Below are 21987 nucleotides of genomic sequence, written 5' to 3'. Positions count from 1 at the left end.
GGAGAAAATAGAACATCTAGAAACCAAAAACATAGTAATGAATAGTCAGCATGGATTTCAAAAGGGAAAGTCTTGCTTGACTAACCTCATTGAATTTTTGAAGAGGTACAGAGAGTAGACAATGGTAATGCAGATGATGCAATTTATCTAGATTTTTAAAAGGCCTTCAATAAGGTACCCCATAATAGACTGATGAACAAGGTCAGAGAATGCGGAGTAAGGGGACAAGTAGCAGAATGGATTGCTGGCTGGCTTCAAGACAGAAAGCAGACAGTAGGGGTAAATGGTAGCTGTTCACAGTGGCAGAAGGTGGGTAGTGGTGTTCCACAAGGATCAGTGCTGGGACCACTGCTGTTCACAATTTATATTAATGATTTAGACTTTGGAATTAAAAACAATTTCTAAATTTGCAAATGATACCAAATTGCAGGGGAGGGGTATAGTCAATACTGAGGAGGACTGCAACAAATTACAGGAGGACATTAATAAACTTGCAGAATGGGCATATAATTGGCAAATGAAGTTCAACAGATAAATGTGAGGTATTACATTTTGGTAGGAAGAATAGGGAAGTCACTTATTACTTGGAGGGTGAGAGTCTGGGTGAGGTAGAGGAAAAAAGGGATCTCGGAGTACAAATACACAAATCATTAAAAGTTGTGACACAGGTTAGCAAGGCCATAAAAAAGCAAACCAAACACTAGGGTTTATTTCTAGGAGGTATAGAATTGAAAAATAGGGAAATTATGCTAAACCTGTATCGAACCTTGATTAGACCATACTTAGAGAACTGCGTACAGTTCTGGTCGCCATATTATAAAAAAGGATGTAAAGGCACTGTAGATGGTGCAGAGAAGATTTACAAGGATGATACCAGAAATGCGAGGGTATACATATCAGGAAAGGATGAACAGGCTGGGTCTCTGTTCTCTTGATAGAGGTCTTTAAAATTATGAAAGGTTTTGATAGAGTGGATAGAGAGAGAATGTTTCCACTTGTGGGGACATAGCCTGGCGATCGAAAAAGGTAGACACAGGCAGACCCGGCTACCAAGAGAGGACAGGATATGCTCTCACTGCAGTCAGGGAGTGGTGGAGACAGAGATGCACTTCCTCACAGCTTGTAGAAAATATCAGGGCATAAAGGAGAATTTCTACCCAAAATTCACAAAAATATGCCCGGAATTCAGAAATTTGAATGACGACCAAAAACTCCCATACCTACTAGGAGAAGAGAGAAATTGTGTAACCTTAGCGGCACACGATGTTACAGCTTGCCATAAAGAGAGGGACAACCACTAAATATAAGAAAAAAAGAGTATATACAAATTATATGAATGTATATTTATACACTCAGGGATATATTTGTTTATACACTGTATGGATAGATCTGTATTTATGTGTTCAACCATGAATGTTTTCCGATGATTTGGCAACATAAGATGCACCTCGTCATGCCAATAAAGCGATTTGAATTGAATTGAATTGGAAGAGCATAACTAGAGGCCATCAATATAAGATAGTCACCAAGACATCCAATAGGGAATTCTTTACCCAAAGAGTGGTGAGAATGTGGAACTCGCTACCACAGGGAGTGGTTGAAGCAAAAAGTATAGATGCATTTAAGGGGAGGCTAGACAAGCATATGAGGGAGAAGGGAATAGAGGGTTATGCTGATAGATTTAGTAGAGGAAAGACGGGAGGAAGCTCGAGTGGAGCATAAACGCCGGCGTGGACTGGTTGGGCCGAATGGCCTGTCGCTGTGCCGTATATCCTATGCAATCCTATGTAATATTTCCTCAAAGCAGTAGTCTGACCCTGGGGATCAGCCTTGTGATTCTTCTCTGTACCATCTCCTTGACTTGAATGGCTCTCGTGCACCAGTGACCAAAAATGAACACAGTACACAGGCAGTCTGATCAGAGAACACTGCAGTTTGAGCATAATATCCGCCAACTTGCACTCTATTGATTTAGCAATATAGCTCAGAGTGTTTTATGTTTGCTTTGTTCATTGCTGCTCCATAATGATTATGGTCTTGCTTAAAAGCACAACCAATTTATAAAGCAATAAAGCAAAAGGAGACTATGAAGGTATAAGAGCAGAGTTGACTAAAGTGGACTGGGAAAATAGATTACAGTGTAAGACAGTACATGAGCAGTGGTGTACATTCAAGGAGATATTTCACAACTTTCAAGAAAAATATATTCCACTGAGGAAAAAGGGGCATAAAAGAAAAGACAGCCATCTGTGGCTGAGTAATAAAGGATAGTATCCGACTGAAAACAAGGGCATATAAAGTAGCCAAATCTAGTGGGAGGATAGAAGATTGGGAAGCATTTAAAAGCCAGCAAAGAATAACTAAAAGATTAATTAAGAAAGGGAAGATAGATTATGAAAGTAAACTAGCAAAAAATATAAAAACAGATAGCAAGAGTTTCTACAGTTATATAAAAAGAAAAAGGGTGGCTAAAGTGAATGCTGGTCCCTTAGAGGACGAGACCAGGAAATTAGTGGTGGGGAACATGGAGATGGCAGAAACGCTGAACAAATATTTTGTATCAGTCTTTACAGTAGAGGACACTAAAAATATCCCAACACTGGACAAACAGGGGGCAATGGGGGGGGGGGGGGGGGGAGGGGAGGAGCTAAACACGATTAAAATCACTAAGGAGATGGTACTCAGTAAGATAATGGGACTTAAGGCGGATTAATCCCCTGGACCTGATGGCTTACATCCTAGGGTCTTGAGAGAAGTAGCGGTAGGGATTGCGGATGCATTGGTGGTAATTTTCCAAAACTTCCTGGATTCAGGAAAGGTCCCAGCAGATTGGAAAACTGCTAATGTAATGCCCTTATTTAAAAAGGGAGATAGACAAAAGGCTGGAAACTATAGACCAGTTAGCCTAACATCTGTGGTTGGTAAAATGTTGGAGTTCATTATTAAGGAAGCAGTAACAGGACATTTGGATAAGCATAATTTAATCGGACAGAGTCAGCATGATTTTATGAAGGGGAAGTCATGTTTGACAAATTTGCTCGAATTCTTTGAGGACGTAACAAACAGGGTGGATAAAGGGGAACCAGTGGATGTGGTGTATTTGGACTTCCAAAAGGCATTTGACAAGGTGCCACACAAAAGATTACTGCACAAGATAAAAAAAAAAATCACAGGATTGGGGGTATTATACTGGCATGGGTGGAAGATTGGCTATCTAACAGAAAACAGAGAGTTGGAATAAATGGTTCGTTCTCGGGTTGGCAATCAGTAACTAGTGGTGTTCCGCAGGGGTCAGTGCTGGGACCCCAACTCTTTACAATCTATATTAACGATTTGGAGGAGGGGACCGAGTGCAACATATCCAAGTTTGCCGATGATACAAAGATGGGAGGGAAAGCAGTAAGAGGAGGACATAAAAAAACCTGCAAAAGGACATAGACAGGCTAAGTGAGTGGGCAGAAATTTGGCAGATGGAATATAATGTTAGAAAGTGTGAGGTTATGCACTTTGGCAGAAAAAATCAAAGAGCAAGTTATTATCTAAATGGAGAGAAACTGCAAAGTGCTACAGTACAAAGGGATCTGGGGGTCCTGGTGCATGAAACACAGAAGGTTAGTATGCAGGTACAGCAGGTGATCAGGAAGGCCAATGGAATCTTGGCTTTTATTGCAAGGGGGATGGAGTATAAAAGCAGGGAAGTCTTGCTTCAGTTATACAGGGTACTGGTGAGGCCACACCTGGAGTACTGCGTACAGTTTTGGTTTCCATATTTAAGAAAAGATATATTTGCTCTCGAGGCAGTTCAGAGAAGGTTCACTTGGTTATTCCGGAGATGAGGGGGTTGACTTATGAGGAAAGGTCGAGTAGGTTGGGCCTCTACTCATTGGAGTTCAGAAGAATGAGAGGCGATCTTATCGAAACATATAAGATTGTGAGGGGGCTTGATCGGGTGGATGCGGGGAGGATGTTTCCACTGATGGGCGAGACTAGAACTAGGGGGCATAATCTTAGAATAAGGGGCTGCCGTTTCAAAACTGAGATGAGGAGAAACTTCTTCACTCAGAGGGTAGTAAATCTATGGAATTTGCTACCCCAGAGAGCTGTGGAAGCTGCGACATTAAATAAATTTAAAACGGAGATACAGTTTCCTAGCTGATAAGGGAATTAGGGGTTACGGGGAGAGGGCAGGGAAGTGGACGTGAGTCTAGGTTCGGATCAGCCATGATCCTATTGAATGACGGAGCAGGCCCGAGGGGCCATATGGCCTGCTCCTGCTACTTATGTTCTTATGTAATACACATGGGACATTAAACAGGGAGGGTTTGTAACATGAAGAGAATTAGTTGGGAAGAATAATTCAACACCACAGTATAAAAGAGCTGATCATATGCTTCCTTACTGGTTAGTCATTACAACAACTACACAAGTCAAGACAGCTACTTCAAAACTTCTGTTGAGAAAGGGAATCAAAGCTTAGAGATATTAACAGCACTGTTTAATTTTGGGGGGAAGTTTGAGATACATAGACTCAGGATGGAGCAAGTTTGATGGGCCGAATGGTCTTCTCACTATAGACATTATGAAAAGTAGAACTCAGACACCCTCTCTCCCAACCAGTTTCCTCAACAATGTCATCAGTAATCTTTTTATATTAATAAATTATTTAAATTATCACACTGAAAAAAGTTTAGTTTTTAACAATTCCTTCCAAATATTAAACACATAGATACTGATAGTGCAGTTCGCTTGATCGACATTCCTGCCACTGGACTTGATGTGAACTCCCTCCACCACTGGTGCACTGTGGCTGCAATATGTACAATCTACAGGATGCACTGCAGCAACTCACCAAGTTTACTTCAACAGAACTTCCATCCCATAACCTACATCACAGAAGGGCAATAGCAGCAATGTTGTGGGGATACCATCATCTCCAAATTCCCCTCCAAGCGACGTACTTTAGACATATATCGGCATTCTTTCATCACTGGCTCAAAATCCTGACATTCCCTCCCTAACACCATTGTGTGTCCATCACCACAAGGACTGGAACAGATCAAGGAGAAGGCCCATCACCATCTTTCCGGTCAACTAGGAATGGGCAATAAACACAGCCTTGCCAACGTTATCCACATCCCAAGAACAAGTAGAAAAAAAAATCTCACACTCACTTCTGGACCCTGTGGAGACTCTTTCACTCGGGGGGACTGTTGAGAAAGAGGGGGGTAAAAAGTAAGTGAATTAAATGCACAAGTACATTTATAAATTCAACATCAGCAAGATAACTATAAAAGATTATACAGATACAAACATAATATAAAAAAAGCCACTGGTATTAAGTTAAATAAGTGGTGCCAACCTTACATCTTAGAAGGGATTAAAAAGACACAGGCCTCTTAAAAAAGCTTATACCCAAAATATTAACACATCTTTCTCTTTCATATGCTGTTCATTGCCAGCATTTTGTGTTCTTTTTGACAGCTTAAAGTAGTTAACTTTTTTTTTTTTTTTTTAAAAAGGAGTTAGGGAAATCCCTCCTCGCTTCACAGCAATCTTCACCAATCATATCCCAGCCTGCACTGCTTCTGGTCCTTCCACCGCACCAGAGATCTTGGAGACACTTTTCCCCGCTCTTTCCTCCCAGAACCTTGCTACCCCACTCCACTCTAAGTAACTTAAAAACCGCTCCCTTCAACCATGCGTTCAATTGATTTCTCCTTCCCTACTGGTTGGCCTCTCCCTGTGAAGTACTCCAAGATGTTTTTCTATGTGAGGGCTGCTATATAATTGCATGTTGTTGGTATTGTTGTTGTTGAAAGTATGCGTAAAAGACTGCTGCTTCCAAAGGTGCTTGCAAAAAAAACACCCAGCTTTTTATTTCTGCTAGAAAGGAACGAGTATAAAATCGGATGCACACAGACTGCAGCGGTTCAAGGCGGCAGCCCACCACCAGCTTCTGAAGGGCAACAAATGCCGACCTTACCAGCGACGCCCACATCCCAATAATTTTTTTTTTTTTTTTTTTTTTTTTTTTTAAATGGAGAATTCCTTTAAACAAAGATGAATTTCCACCAGTAATGATGTTCCAGAAGCGAAAAAGTGTCAGTACTTAAGAATAGGAATATAGGAAGACCATACAGCCCCTGAAGCCTGTTCCGCCATTCAATTAGATCATGGGTGATCTGTACTTCAACTCTATTTATCCACCTTTACATCAAGCCTACAGCACAGAAACAGGCGATTCAACCCAACTGGTCTATGCCGGCATTAATGCTCCACATGAGTCTCCACCCACCCCTCTTCATCCAACCCTATCAGCATAATCTTCTATTCCTTTCTCCCTCATGCTTATCCAGCTTCCCCTTAAATGCAACTATGCTATTTGCCTCAACTACTCCATGTTCCACATTTTCACCACTCTGAGTAAAGCTGCTTCTCCTGAATTCCCTATTGGATTTATTACTGACTTCTGAAGACCTATTAACCCCTCAGCTGTCTCTTTTCTGGAGAATAGAGCCCAAGCCAGTTCAGCCTTTCCTGATAAGTATATACTCAGTTCTGGTATCATCCATGTGAATCTTTTTTGCATCTTTTCCAATGTCTCAGGAGTCACTCAGGACTCATTTCTTGTGCCTAGGTTTAAGCCACTGCCAATTCACCTGGTCAGGCTAAGATGCACAGAGGAGAAGAAAGACTTCCATTTATATAGCGCCTTTCACGACCACCTGACGTCTCAAAGCGCTTTACTGCCAATTAAGTACTTTTTTGGAGGTAGTCACTGTTGTAATGTGGGAAACGTGGCAACCAATTTGCGCACAGCAAGCGCCCACAAACAGCAGTGTGATAATGACCAGATAATCTGTTTTTGTTATGTTGATTTGAGGGATAAATATTGGCCAGGACACCAGGGATAACTCCCCTGCTCTTCTTTAAAATAGGGCCATGGGATCTTTTACGTCCACCTGAGCGCGCAGACAGGGCCTTGGTTTAACGGCACTTCCGACAGAGCAGCACTCCCTCAGCACTGCACTGGACTGTCAGTCTAGCTTTGTGCTCAAGTCCCTGGAGTGGGACTTGAATCCACAACCTTCTGACTCAGAGGTGAGTGTGCCACCCACTGAGCCACAGCTGACACTAGAGTAGTGAAGATTGGGTAACTCTAATCAAAGGGCCCAATGACTGCTCAATGCCATTCACAGCCTAGGCCTGGAACCCAGCCCAGATTGCTCAGTGGGACAAGGCTTTGGAAGCAAGATGGGAGGGGAGGGGAGAAACAGAGTCCTACACAAGGAGAGGGGTGGAGAATTGATTCATCACAATATATGGCAAAAGAAAGGAGGAAAAAATAATAGGAAAACATCAATTCAGCATGAAATAGATAGAGATACAGAATTAGGGGAAGGAACAGAGTTGGCAGTCAATCAAAGGAGGGATGAAGGCAGAGTCAGAACAGAGCAGAAAATAGGTTATGTAACAAAGTGCTTTTAACTCCTATGCAGAAACTGATGTGACTGGGCTGGGATTGGGAAATCCTAAGCAGTTTTACAAACAGGTACATCCCAGACAGAGCAGCAAGATTGAACAGGCCCATCCTTTGATTTCTCTTAACCCCTCCTAATCGTATCACTCTGTGCCCTCTCCCTCTCTCAATGCACCTCATTGTTTTTCTTCACAGTTTCCAGAGAGAAAGGGGAGAGGGCTTCTCAACATCTCACGCACCCAGACTGCCTGGGACCAGACCAAACAAGGTTCTCTGCTGCACAAACCTGACCAATCAGCTGAAACTGATGTGCAGTCTAAGCACCACAGAAGCCCCAAATTTCCCCATCCACTCAGTGTGCTTTAATTTTTATTGATAGTGTTAAGTCTGTGTGTTCCAGTTATATTTAAGGTCAATTACTGACACAGACTACAAGAATAACTTTTCAATAGGTCTTTACTATTCGGAGGTTAGGGCTGCACTACCCAGCAAATTACTACACAGCACTTATATACCGGTGTGGTCACCACCGGTATTACCGTATACAGCAGCCAGAGAAAGTAGTACATCTGTTAAGGTGGAACAGGTTTAAGTTCTCTTAAGGTGGAACAAGTTACATACACCACAATCCTCCCTTTTTAGCTTAACAGTTATATCCCCATTTAACATAACATAACATATATACATATACAACTTCATGTAGAAACAGTTCAAAGGTTCAGTCTCTCAGGAGGCCTCCTGATTCGAGTTGGATAACGCCTTTCAGGGGTCTCTGATTCTTGTTGCTGAGGTGACTCCTCTAGTTGGTCTCATGTCTTGGACATCATCATCAGGTACATTCACTGCCGAGGTAGATGCTTCAGGTTCACTAACTTCTTCCACGGTTGTCTCTGTCGTAACCATGGGTTCGACCCTTGTTCTCGATTCTGCCAGTTGGTCAGCATGACGCCGTATTACATTTTTACCAACATCTACCGTGTACATCAGGGGTCCTTGTCTGGCCCGAATTGTTCCGGATTGCCATTTCTCGTTTCCATAGTCCCTGGCCAACACTGGTTGTCCTACCTCGAAACTCCGAGTGGTCTTGTTATTTATATGCTGGAACTGTTGGTTTTCAACTTCCCTCCGCACATTTGGTTTTAACAAGTCCAACCTGGACCGCAACCTCCTGTTCTAAAACATCATGGCAGGACTTTGGTTTGTCACTGCATGAGCGGCGTTTCGATATGCCAGTAGAAACTTGTCCACCTTATGTTGTGGAATCTGATCTTCGCTCATGGCCTTTATTGCCTTTTTGAATGTTTGTACAAATCTCTCGGCCAACCCATTTGTAGCCGGATGATATGGGGCAGAGGTATAATGTTTCACCCCATTCTTCATGAATTTTTGGAATTCTTCTGACACGAACTGTGGTCCGTTGTCAGAACATATTTGTTCTGGCAATCCGTTCCTTGCGAATATCGTTCTTAACACCGCAATTGTCTTTTCTGAAGTAGTGGTAGTCATCTTGATCGCTTCTGGCCATTTAGAATGTGCGTCCACCGCAATTAGAAACATGGAGTCCATGAATGGACCAGCAAAGTCAATATGTACGCGTTGCCATGGGGCTGAAGGCCATTCCTATGGATGCAGCGGTGCAATCGGAGGTGCATTTTGCACTTTTTGGCACCCTGAGCAGCTTTTCGTCAGCTCCTCTATCTGTTGGTCGATACCCGGCCACCACACAAGCCCTAGCAAGGCTTTTCATCTTGACTGCCCCCAGATGACCTTCATGCAGTTCCTTTAGAACTCTTTCCCTTAACTTAGGAGGAATAATCACTCTCGTTCCATACATCAATGTTCCTTGACAGACGGACAGCTGGTCTCGTCTTGCCGAGAATGCCGGTAACAGAGAATCACCATGTGCTGGCCATCCCTTCACTGTCACCTCGCAGACTCGGGACAGTGTCGGGTCGTTCCTGGTTTCTCTTTCAATACTTGCATTGGTGACTGGTAAACACTCGATGATGGTCGAGTGAAATAACTCAACAGGGTCAACCTTCGTTGTCTCCTCTTCTTCAGGTAGTGGCAGGCGCGACAGCCCATCAGCATTACCATGCTGCTTTGTACCTTTGAATTCTATCTGATATTGATGTGCCCCTAGGAAAAGGGACCATCTCTGGCGTCTCTGTGCTGTCATCACCGACACACCCTTCTTAGGGTTAAAAATGGATACCAACGGCTGATGGTCTGTCAGAAGCGTAAACTTTTGGCCCTGCAGGTAATAATTAAACTTCTTTACTCCCCACACAAGGCTGAGAGCCTCCCTATCTATCTGAGCATAGTTGCGCTCAGCGGAGGTCAATGGTCTGGATGCGAACGCGACTGGCCTCTCCGTGCCATTTGGCAACTTGTGTGAGAGTACTGCCCCAATACCATATGGAGAAGCATCACAAGCCAAACGAATAGGCAGTGTTGGGTTGAAGTGAGCCAACACTTCCTCTGAGGTTATCAATTCCTTGCTTTTGCGAAAGGCCTTCTTACAGTCCTCGCTCCACTCCCATGGTACTCCCTTCTGCAAAAGAGCGTTCAGCGGGTGCAGTACCGTGGATAAATTTGGCAGAAACTTATGGTAATAGTTAATCAATCCTAGGAACGACCTCAACTGAGATACATTAACCGGAGCGGGAGCCTTCACAACCGCTTCGATCTTGTCAGGAGACTTATGAAGTCCCTCCTGGTCAATGACATGGCCACAGTACGAGATCCGCTTCTGAAAGAACTCACATTTCTGCCGATTAACTCGAAGTCCATATTCTTTCAATCTGATGAGCACCAGTTCCAAATTTACGAGGTGTTCCTCGTCACCATCTCCTGTAATCAGAATATCGTCCAGGTAACATTGTGTGCCTGGAATTCCCTGTAATACCTGCTCCATGGCCCTCTGCCAAATTGCTGGAGCCGATGCCACTCCAAAAACCAGTCTATTATACCGGTACAAGCCTCTATGCGTGTTGATCGTGAGGTACTGGCGTGTGACTTCCTCAACTTCCATCTGTAAGTACGCCTGCGCCAGAAGTGTTTCCCGCCCGACAATGAAGCGAAGATATCCTCAATCCGCGGAAGCGGATACTGCACCGTGTGAAGCACCGGATTAACAGTGATCTTGAAATCTCCACAGATGCGAACCTTCCCTGGTTCTCCCGGCTTGTTGCTCGAAGGACGTTTCATCACGGGAACAATGGGCGTAGTCCACTCACTCCAGTCTACCTTAGACAGTACTCCTGAACGTTCTAGCGCTTCCAGCTGCGCTTCCACAGCAGGTCGTATCGCATAGGGTACCGGTCTGGCTTTGAAAAATTTTGGTTGTGCATGTTCTTCAATCTTGAGGTTTGCCGTAATTCCTCTCAGTGTTCCCAGTCCCTGCTGGAACACCTCTTTAGCATCGTCCAATATTCTGGACAATCGTTTAGGTTTGACATCTGTTTCCCTGGCATCTACCGTTAGCGCTTTTAAGGAATGCCAGTCCATATTCATTTTTCTAATCCACTCCCGTCCCAGTAGTGGTGGACCTCCTTCAGGTAGCACATAAGTCCATTCCTCGGCTTTCTTTGCCCTTGTGGACCACCTTTACCTCTATCTTTCCGATGGGGTATACTCTTTGCCCCGTGTATGTTTTCAATACAATCTCCGTATCCCGTAGGGGAATATGTTGGAATAACCTTTTGTAATCTTTCTTATTCATGACCGTCAATGCCGATCCAGTGTCCAATTCCATCTTCACTTGGACTCCTGCTATCTGAAGTGTGACCCAGATTGTTTGGAGGTCTGCTTCATTACCAACATTGTGTACTCTTAGACTACCCAGTTCATTACTGCTGGCGTCTGAATCTGACTTCTGTTCGTTCGAACTGTTCTCTGTCACCTTGTGTACCTTTCTGTACTTTCCCTGCGGTGACTTTTTGTTGCTGGTCTTCTCTCCTGACCGGCATACTTTAGCTATGTGACCAAGCCTGCCACATTTTCTGCATTCCTTATTTTTGAACCAGCACTGGTTCTGATCGTGCGTTGTCTTTCCACAACGATAACATTTTACTGTACCCAAGACCATTTGATTTGTGCCGAGTTCCGGTGACCGTAGCTGCATTACCGCCATGCCTTTCGCTGCGGCTTCGTGCGATGCTGCCATAGCGACAGCTTTATCAAGCGTCAGCTCATTCTCCTCAAGCAGTCGCTTTTGTGTCTCTTCTTTTAACAATCCACACACAAATTTATCTCTTAGCGCATGTTAGTCCTGTTCCAAACTGACAGTACTTTGCTAGCTTACGCAATTCAATTAAAAATTCAGCATTGCTTTCATCTTTCAGCTGCTTTCTGCTGTAAAATTTAAATCGTTCCGCTAGCATCAGCGGCGTGGGGCTTAAATGATTTTTCAGGATGGTAACAATATCCGCGAAAGTCTTATCCGCCGGTTTCTCTGGTGATAGAAGGTGTTTCAATTGCCCGTATGTCTTCGCACCCATTAAGTTTAATAAGGTTAGTGCTTTCTCCCCATCTGGTATCTTATTTGCTCTACAATAAACTTCTATGCGTTCTACATACGTGGTCCAATCTTCGATGTCGCTATCAAAAGTATTAATGTTCCCATGTTTAGGCATCTTTGCAATTTTTTTTTCTTCCAAAATGGCGGCTTCCCCGCGCTTGGCGGTCTTTCCCGCACGCGTCTTCTTCACCCGCTGGCTGCAATGGCGATTGCTGTGCTGCTGCCGGTCTCGCCTCCCCAGTGGTTAACAACTCCCCCGACGCTGCTTCTACTCCACCGCGGTTCCCGTGGGCATTCGCGCTTCCCTGCCGTCGCGCCTCGCAGCCCTTCTTGCAGCCCGGTTATGTGCACCCGCTGCGTTCGAATTCACCGCGGCTCTCGCGCCTTCAGCTGCCCCAGTCGCTGCGCCTTTCGGCCCGAATGCGGCCCGGCCCTTTTCACCGGCCGCAGTCGATTTCACCGCCCTCTTTCCTCCATCTTCCCTCCGTCTTCCCTCCCCTTCGCTACAGCCAACTTTCGCTGATTGGCTTACCCACCACCGTGGTAGAAGGAAGATAGCTGTCTGCCGCTGATGGGGGCTTCGAGTTCAGAATTTCTCTTCTTCACTCCGGGTCCTCGATGCCTCCCGTGCGACGTGCTGTTCAGCAGGATGATGAGGGTGGATGCCTCTTCTCGACGCCCGTTCTGAGGGCGAAGCTGCCGTGGATGTAAACTGCCGCAGGGTAAGATCGGACTCGTCGCCACTGTTAAGTCTGTGTGTTCCAGTTATATTTAAGGTCAATTACTGACACAGACTACAAGAATAACTTTTCAATAGGTCTTTACTATTCGGAGGTTAGGGCTGTACTACCCAGCAAATTACTACACAGCACTTATATACCGGTGTGGTCACCACCGGTATTACCGTATACAGCAGCCAGAGAAAGTAGTACATCTCTTAAGGTGGAACAGGCTTAAGTTCTCTTAAGGTGGAACAAGTTACATACACCACAGATAGAGATCCTGGTTTCAGGTTTAATTTACAAAAGCCCCATCAGACAGAACCTTTTGAAGTCTGTGTTTATTTCGGTAACACAGATGAAGAAGTACCAAAAATTACAGAAGGCCAAACACAACAAAATGTTCTAACTACGTGCCTTCCGCAAGTCTGTTTCAAATTAAATATAAAACTTTAAATTACCTGGTCTGTCCTATATGTGACTCCAGTCTCACACCAACATGGTTGACCCTTAACTGCACTCTGAAGTGGCCTAGCAAGCCACTCAGTTGTATCAACCTGCTACAAAGAATATCACGCGGACTGCAGCCATTCAAGGAGAAGGCCCACCACCACTTTGGGTGTAGCCGTGGCTCAGTTGGTAGCACTCTCGCCTCTGAGTCGGAAGGTCGTGGGTTCAAGTTCCACTCCAGAGAGTGGAGCACAAAAACTAGGCTGACACTCCAGTGCAGTACTGAGGGATTGCTGCGCTGTCGGATGTTAAGTGGAGTCCCTGTCTGCCCTCTCAGGTAGACGTAAAAGATTCCATGGCACGATTAGAAGAGCTGGGGAATTCTCCCTGGTGTCCCAGCCAATATTTATTCCTCCATCAACATCACTAAAGTTATCATATTGCTGTTTGTGAGGCCTTGCTGTGCACAAGTTGGCTGTTTGATACCCTTACATAATAAAAAAACAATCACTCAGAACTGAAAGTTTCAGTTGTCCCTGGAATCCATAGCCTTTTTGGGAGAAGAGTGTTCCACATTTCCACTTCACTTGGTGTAAAAGTGCTTCCTGATTTCACTCAGTGGCCTAGCTCTAATTTTAAGATTACACCCACTTGTGCTGGATTCCCCCACCAGAGGAAATCGCTTCTCTGTATTTACTCTGTCTAATCTATTTATTATTTTAAACACCTCAATTAGATCACCCCTCAACCATCTAAACTCAGGGGAATACAACCAAAGTTTATGTCACTGAGCGGCTGCAGGGCATTCTGGAGGGGGAGGGTGAACAGCCAGTGGTCGTGGTCCACATTGGTACCAACGACATAGGTAAAAAGAGGGATGAGGTCCTGCATCAAGAATTTAGGGAGCTAGGTAACAGATTAAAGAGCAGGACCTCAAAGGTTGTAATCTCTGGATTACTCCCAGTGCCACGTGCTAGTAAGTATAGGAATGGGAGGATAGAGCAGATGAATGCGTGGCTAAAGAGTTGGTGTAGGGGGGAGGGTTTTACTTTCCTGGATCACTGGGCCTGCTTCTGGGAAAGGTGGGACTTGTACAAGTCGGACGGGTTGCACCTGAACCAGAGCGGGACAAATATCCTTGCGGGGAGGTTTGCTAGCACTGTTGGGGGGGGGGGGGGGGTTTAAACTAACTTGGCAGGGGGATGGGATACAGAGGGGAGCTGAAACGGGGGGGGGTGTGCTGCCAATTATAGAGAAAGAAACCTGTCAGCTTGGTAGACAGGGCAAATATATAAGGGCAAGGCTGGATGGCATCTATTTTAATGCAAGGAGTCTTGCAAATAAGGTGGATGAACTGAAGGTGTTGATAAACACATGGGGGTATGATATTGTTGCTATCACGGAGACATGGTTGAGGGAAGGGCAAGACTGGCAGCTCAATATTCCGGGGTACAGAATCTTCAGGCGAGACAGAGGGGGAGGTATAAGGAGGGGGTGTCGCAATATTAATTAAGGAGTCAATTACTGCAGTAAGGAGGGATGATATATTAGCAGGTTCCTCTAATGAGGCCATATGGGTGGAGCTTAAAAACAAAAAGGGGGCAAGCACTTTGCTGGGAGTGTACTATAGGCCTCCAAACAGTCAGGGGGAGATAGAGGAACAGATATGTAGGCAAATCTCAGAGAAATGTGCAAATAATAGGGTAATAATAATGGGGGATTTCAACTTCCCCAATATTAACTGGGATAGTCAGAGTGTGAAAGGCTCAGAGGGTGTAGAATTCTTAAAGTGCATCCAGGAGAGCTTTTTGAGCCAGCATGTAGAAAGTCCTACAAGAGAGGGGGCGGTACTGGACCTAATTCTAGGGAATGTGGCCGGCCAAGTGGAAAAAGTGCTAGTAGGTGAGCACTTTGGTGATAGTGACCATAATATGGTAAGATTTAAGGTGGTCATGGAAAAGGACAGGGATGGGCCGGAAATAAAGGTTCTAAATTGGGGGAAGGCCGATTTTAATAGGATAAGGCAGGATCTGGCCAAAATGGACTGGGATCAGCTACTTGTAGGAAAATCCGCATCGGAGCAATGGGAGGCTTTCAGAAGGGAGATTGAGATCATACAATGGCAACATGTTCCCGTAAAGGTCAAGGGTGGTTCCAAAAACCACAGGGAACCTTGGATGTCAGGGGATATACGAGAATGGATTAGGAAAAAAAGGAGGGCTTTTGGCAGATACAAAAGGCTAAAGACGGAGGAAGCCCTAGAGGAGTACAAAAAGTGCAGGGGGATACTTAAAAAAGAAATTAGGAGATCAAAGAGGGGCCATGAAATAACACTGGCGAGCAAAATAAAGGAAAATCCGAAGATGTTTTATAAGTATATTAAGGGTAAGAGGATAACTAGGGAAAAAATAGGGCCCATTAGGGACAAAAGTGGCAATCTGTGTGTGGAGCCGGAAGATGTAGGAGGGGTTCTAAATGAATTTTTTGCATCTGTTTTCACTATGGAGAAGGACGATGTAGACATAGAAATAGGGCGGGGGGGACTGTGATATGCTCGAACATATTAACATCGAGAGGGAGGAGGTATTGTCTCCACTTGGAGAGGCAAGGATTAATCAGGGATAGTCAACATGGCTTTGTCAAGGGAAGATCATGTCTGACTAATTTGATTGAATTTTTTGAGGGGGTGACTAGGTGTGTGGATGAGGGTAACACAGTGGATGTGGTATACATGGATTTCAGTAAGGCCTTCGATAAAGTCCCGCACAGGAGACTGGTCAAGAAGGTAAGAGCCCATGGAATCCAGGGTACCTTGGCACATTGGATACAAAACTGGCTTAGTGGCAGAAGGCAGAGGGTGATGGTCGAAGGTTGTTTTTGTGACTGGAAGCCTGTGGCCAGTGGGGTACCACAGGGATCGGTGCTGGGTCCCTTGCTGTTTGTGGTCTACATTAATGACTTGGATATGAATGTAAAGGGTATGATCAGTAAGTTCGCGGATGATACAAAAATTGGTAGGGTGGTAAATAGCAAGGAGGGTAGCCTCAGTCTGCAGGACGATATAGATGGGTTGGTCAGATGGGCGGAACAGTGGCAAATGGAATTTAACCCGGAAAAGTGCGAGGTGATGCACTTTGGGGGGGACTAACAAGGCAAAGGAATACACAATGAATGGAAAGACCCCAGGCAAGACGGAGGGTCAGAGGGATCTGGGTGTGCAAGTACACAGATCCCTGAAGGCGGCGGAACAGGTGGATAAGGTGTTAAAAAAGGCATATGGGATACTTGCCTTCATTAGCCGAGGCATTGAATATAAGAGCAAGGAGGTTATGATGGAGCTGTATAAAACACTGGTTAGGCCACAGCTGGAATACTGTGTGCAGTTCTGGTCGCCACACTACAGGAAGGATGTGATCGCGTTGGAGAGGGTGCAGAGGAGGTTCACCAGGATGTTACCAGGGCTGGAGCGCTTCAGCTATGAAGAGAGACTGGGCAGATTGGGTTTGTTTTCCTTGGAGCAGAGGAGGCTGAGGGGGGACATGATTGAGGTGTACAAAATTATGAGGGGCATAGATAGGATGGATGCCGAGGAGCTTTTTCCCTTAGTAGAGGGGTCAATAACTAGGGGGCATAGATTCAAGGTAAAGGGCGGGAGGTTTAGAGGGGATTTGAGAAAGAACTTTTTCACCCAGAGGGTGGTTGGAGTCTGGAACTCACTGCCTGAAAGGGTTGTGGAGGCAGAAACCCTCACAACATTTAAGAAGCATTTGGATGTGCACTTGAAATGCCATAGCATACAAGGCTACGGGCCAAATGCTGGAATATGGGATTAGATTAGACAGGGCTTGATGGCCGGCGCGGACACGATGGGCCGAAGGGCCTCTATCCGTGCTGTATTACTCTATGACTCTAACCTGTCCTCGTAATTTAACCATTTTTGTTTTGGAAAAAAACCATGCACAAAACACATCTTCAATTAAACTAAACCACCTCATGCAATTGCTCGGTTTGCTCTGCAGTTTGACTATTTTACTGCCGAATGAGCAGAGATTAAATAGTTTTACTGTTTTGGCTCCTACTGCTAATGTTTTATTGAAAAATGTATTTGGAACATGGGGATACATTACACATACCCCCTTATCTAACTAGTATCCAGTTCCCTCTCGAATTTGATTGCACTATGGTTTGTTACAGTATTGACCATTTTGGCCTGCAAAGAAAAAGCTTAATATATGTACATTTCCCACCTTTAGAGAAAGTGCTGGAAATACACAGCAGCTAGATCAATATCTGAAAAAGAAAAGGTTAACATTTTGGGAGAGACCTTCCATCAGAACAAGCCAAGTGATAAAGATCACACCCAAAAGGTGAACATATCTCTTCTCTTTCAGATGTAATAGATCTGCTGTCCATTTCTAACAATTTCTGCTTTTATTTCATATTTCCAGGATTCATAGGGGAAGAAATTCATGTGGTGCACCAGGAGATGGTGCTAAAGTGCCATTGACAGCTGTGACGACAGCTGATGCTGGTTCCAGCACCGCACGCCACATCGGTGGTGCCCGAAGCGCAGCCGGTAACCTCGATCGCCAGGGAACTCATTGTGATAGAGATCGCAAAGTCAGTGAGTGTGCAACGCTCACTGGATGGCCGATCTCCCAACTTCGTTTTAGCCAAGGTACTTACCAGCTGGAGAAAGCAACGACAGCTTCAAGTGGTGTGCAGCAGCAGGAAGCCAGCTGCAGTGACGCTATTTAAAGGGATCTTTACTAATCACTCGCACCTCTCAGGGTTTTGAAGTTTAAGTGGCTGTGTGCTAGTTCCTGCTACTGGAAGAGTTTTCCTTCGTCATTTCAAGGTTTGTAGGTATCAGGGAGTGTTCTGGCAAGTTCAAAACTCCCTCATTATTTTTGAAAGGCTTCAAAGTACAACACTTGCTAAAAACTCACTCACTTAATGTGCGACCACAGATGTCAATGTCAATTCCCGTTATCCTGGCAGCAGCCATAATGCCTTCATCCTGCGCCAGACCTCTTCCAGCCACCATGTCAAGCTTGAGGGCGGCTGCTCGGAGACCAAGGCTATCCGTTCTCCACCTGGCTCATGACTCCCCTCTGCAACCCCAACCCTCATGCCCAACACTCATAATGAGAGCTATGCTGCCACCAGGAACATCATCGAGCAGACCATTGGCTTATTGAAGGAATGGTTCCGCTGCCTTGACCGCTCGGGAGGAGCTGTCTAGTACTCGCCAGAGCGGGCGTCCCATTTCGTGGCGGTCTGCTACACGCTCCACAACTTGGCCATCATGAGAGCGCAGCCCTTGCCAGCAAGGATTGCAGGACCTCAGGAGGACGACGAGGCAGAGGAAGATGAGGATAACAAGGAGGAAGAGGACGAGGAACAGGAGGGAAGGGGGAGGCAGCGAGACATTCGGCCTTCTGGACGGGCTGCCCGTGACCGGCACATCAGACTGCAATTCGAATGACTGAAACCACAGATCCCCATTGCTCACCACATCCCCATCATACCATCCCTGTCTCACACAATATCACAGTGTCCTCCTGGGCGCAAAGCTGAAATGAGAACCCCCACAAAATATTCCAAAAACAATTAATAAATGTATCTATAAATATATCACACATATTACATGAATTCTAATAACTAATGACCCTTGTGCCTGTCATGGTTGAATAGCTGTCATTGTGTGCAAGGTGTGAGTATTGCTAGGTAGAGATTGTTGGTGGGAGTGTGCTGGCGGTATGGAGCATTGAGCAGTGTGTGAAGCTTGTGGTACATAGCATTTCTTGAAGCTTTCACTCACCCGGACCACTCGTGTGAGCTCGTTAAACTTCCTCCTGCACTGGGTGGGACCTGGGGAGCACAGTGCTGCCCGTGACGTGGTGTGCCACATCCCTCCACAGAGTCCGGCAGACTTGTGGTGAGGGCCTCCTGCCAGTTGGTACAGGACTGCCCACCTTCTCTCCACCGTTAAAACCAATGCCTCCAAAGCTTCATCGGAAAACCTCTGGGCTCTCTCCGTGGGGCGGCAATCTGCCATCAGGATTTGTAAATAACTGCTCCTTATCCTTGTCCTTATTCTTATGGTTATGGTTGGTGGGGCAGCTGCACACCCAACAATGCTGAGAATGAGGTGCTGCAGTATCAATGAACCTCCCCTTAAGTAGTGAAAAAAGCCTGTGGCAATTACTACTTAAGTTTGAGCTACACCCGATATTGGTCTGCCTTTTCAGTGTAATGCCAATGAGCTTGGATTTTTAGACCAGAATCATGACTGCAATCCTTTTAATGAGGAGTGAGGATGAATTTTGCGTGCAGTCTAGACGATTTTCACCTGGCGCTACTTAACCATTTTTAGTCTAAGCACTGCCCATTCCTTGGCTATAACGTATTTGTAGCCCATAGTGTTTATTTGTAATATGTAGCACACTTGCCTCGGAGTCAGAAGATTGTGGTTTCAAGCCCCACTCCAGGACATGAGCACACAATCTAGGCTGGCACTTCAGTGCAGTAATGAGGGAGTGCTGCATTGCGAGAAGTGCCATTTTTCAGACGAAATATTAAATTAAAGCCCAATCTGTCAGCCCGGGTGGACCACAACTTGCATTTATATAGCACCTTTAACGTAAGAAAATGCCCGAAGGACGCAGAAGATTCTATTCGAAGAAGAACAGAGTTCTTCTCATGTCCTAACCAACATTCCTCCCTCAACCACCACCAAAAACAGATTACCTGGTCATTTGATCATTTATAGTTTAGGGATTCAAACTATGTGCTAATTGGCTGCCATGTTTGTCTACATAAGTGATTTCAGTCGAAAAGTAATCTACTGGTTGTAAACTGCTGTGAGACATGATGATACACGATATTAATGCAAGTTCTTTCTTTACCACAGCATAATTTGCTCAACTCAGCTCTCCAAATTGACAAGCTTCCATGAAAGCATCCAGTTCTCCATTTTAAGAAACCAAATTCCAAATCAATACTGAATTTAGATTCAATCCTCACTCTCTCTTCCCTCTCCAATCTACAAGCAGAAAATTGAGCCGATTATCCTTCAGTGTAAAAATAAAACTTCCTGGCATCTGCCCTAAATTTGACTTTAAAATTGTCTATCGTCAGGTTATATAAACGCACCCAAGATGCAGTTTGGCAAAGAAAATGCTCAACCTGGATTACAATTGTCACTCAAAAGAACAGTTCATGCCCCATGCTATTTGAGTTATGAACTGATAATCTGTGTGTTGGACATCATGCAAGAATATGAAAAATAAATTACTAAGAATTTAATTACATTGGTTTGCTCAAAGTAGTATGCAGACAGGACAGGCAGACAAGCAGACTATGGACCAAATGCAGTAAATGGCTATACCTCTACCACAAGTAGCAGAGCCACACATCTGCCTACAGTTTAACAAAAACAGGTTGCGTCAATCTAAGGATATAGGATTGGAGAGGTAGTTGCAGTCCCCCAATTACACGCGCCTCCTCTAATCATAACTAAAGGGAATATTTAAAAGATTGAAAGTTAATTGTAAACAAAATAATGATCTACAAAACCAGTTATAACTTGATTCAAAGTTATGTAGAATCACATACAACAGCATTTTCTGTTATTTCAAATTTCTAGCATCCGCAGTATTTTGCAATTAGACAAGAGAGGCTGCAGGATGGCTGGCATGGAAAATATTGCATTGGTAGTGGAGGCACACACGAGGTTGGGGCTTAGGCAGGTTATTAGGGCAGAACAGAGGGAGCTTTATTCTGCATCTCACATGCTATAGGTGATCTGCCAGTGCTTTGTGTAGCAATTCTATGCCCATATAGAACGTACACTTTCCAGGAAACTGTAATTTCTTACCACTAATATGTCTGACCTGGAGTACAAAACCCATTAAAGAAGGTAAATAGAAACAAAACCACTTGCACATACCAATAGTCAGGTGTGGAGGTTTTACAGCACACAAAATCTAGCAGTTAAAGTAATTTGTTTGGCACATGTCAGAAAATAGTAAAGATGACGGCCATAGAAAAGTTTAAACATTTTACAGAGGGTACTAAAAGCTGCAGTACAACCAGAAAATACTGGAAATACATAGCAGGTCCATTGGTGTTTCATCTAGAGGCTCTTTGTCAGAACCTTCATTTTTATTTGCTGCTTGGTAGAGTTAACATTTCTCTTTCAGCTGATGAGGGACCGGATGTGGTAATTTTAACATTTCAGATTTCCAGCGCTTGGCAGTTTTTTGCACCACAACTATTTTTGTACAAGTTGGCAAATGACCAGCATCACATGCACTTCCAATGACCTTTTCCCCGTGTTTTTTTTTGTGTTCATCACTGAGGGAGACAACAGAACACTTTTCCCTCCGAGGCATCCAGTGTCAGCATCAAGTACTGCCAGAGCAGATACAACATCTGTAGAGGCAGAGTAAAGTGCCCCTATTCTTCCCTAACTTCAGAAAAGTGGCCCCTACAGAACTAGCACGACATTTTTTTCATTTCTCTCACCAGCCTCGGCTCACACTGTGACCCGAGTGAGTTAGTCAACTTAGTGCGGTGTTAAGAGGCAATATTGTGGTGTGGGCCCATGCCCACTAGGAGCTGCATTGAGACAGCCCAAAATCATGTCACATAGACCCATTGTAGACTGCAGACATTTACCCACTAACTTCACAAAGCATTTTGCAATCAGATACCACATATTCAACGACATCAATGGTAACCAGCAGATAAGAACGGTCGTATAGTGTTAAAAAATAGCGGAGAGGAAGAACGGAAACATAAATAATGAA

The 21987-nt window shown here is 44.7% G+C and overlaps 1 protein-coding gene across 2 annotated transcripts in view; it reads right to left on the bottom strand.

Annotated features, from left to right (window-relative positions):
- Window positions 1–21987, bottom strand: part of oxsr1b (oxidative stress responsive kinase 1b) — a 257293-nt gene that overhangs the window by 43956 nt on the left and 191350 nt on the right. For both annotated transcript variants that reach the window (XR_015078974.1, XM_085992508.1), the window contains exon 12: window positions 5172–5207. Coding sequence is in view for 1 of the 2 variants with exons in the window: in XM_085992508.1 (XP_085848634.1) it covers window positions 5172–5207 (36 nt within the window). In the remaining variant the exon portion in view is untranslated. The remainder of the gene's footprint in view (window positions 1–5171; window positions 5208–21987) is intronic.

This window comes from Somniosus microcephalus, chromosome 7 (assembly GCF_052327205.1).
Source record: "Somniosus microcephalus isolate GS21.2 chromosome 7, FLI_Smic_1.0, whole genome shotgun sequence".
Lineage (NCBI taxonomy): Eukaryota > Metazoa > Chordata > Chondrichthyes > Squaliformes > Somniosidae > Somniosus > Somniosus microcephalus.
This window is presented reverse-complemented; position numbering and strand designations above follow the sequence as displayed.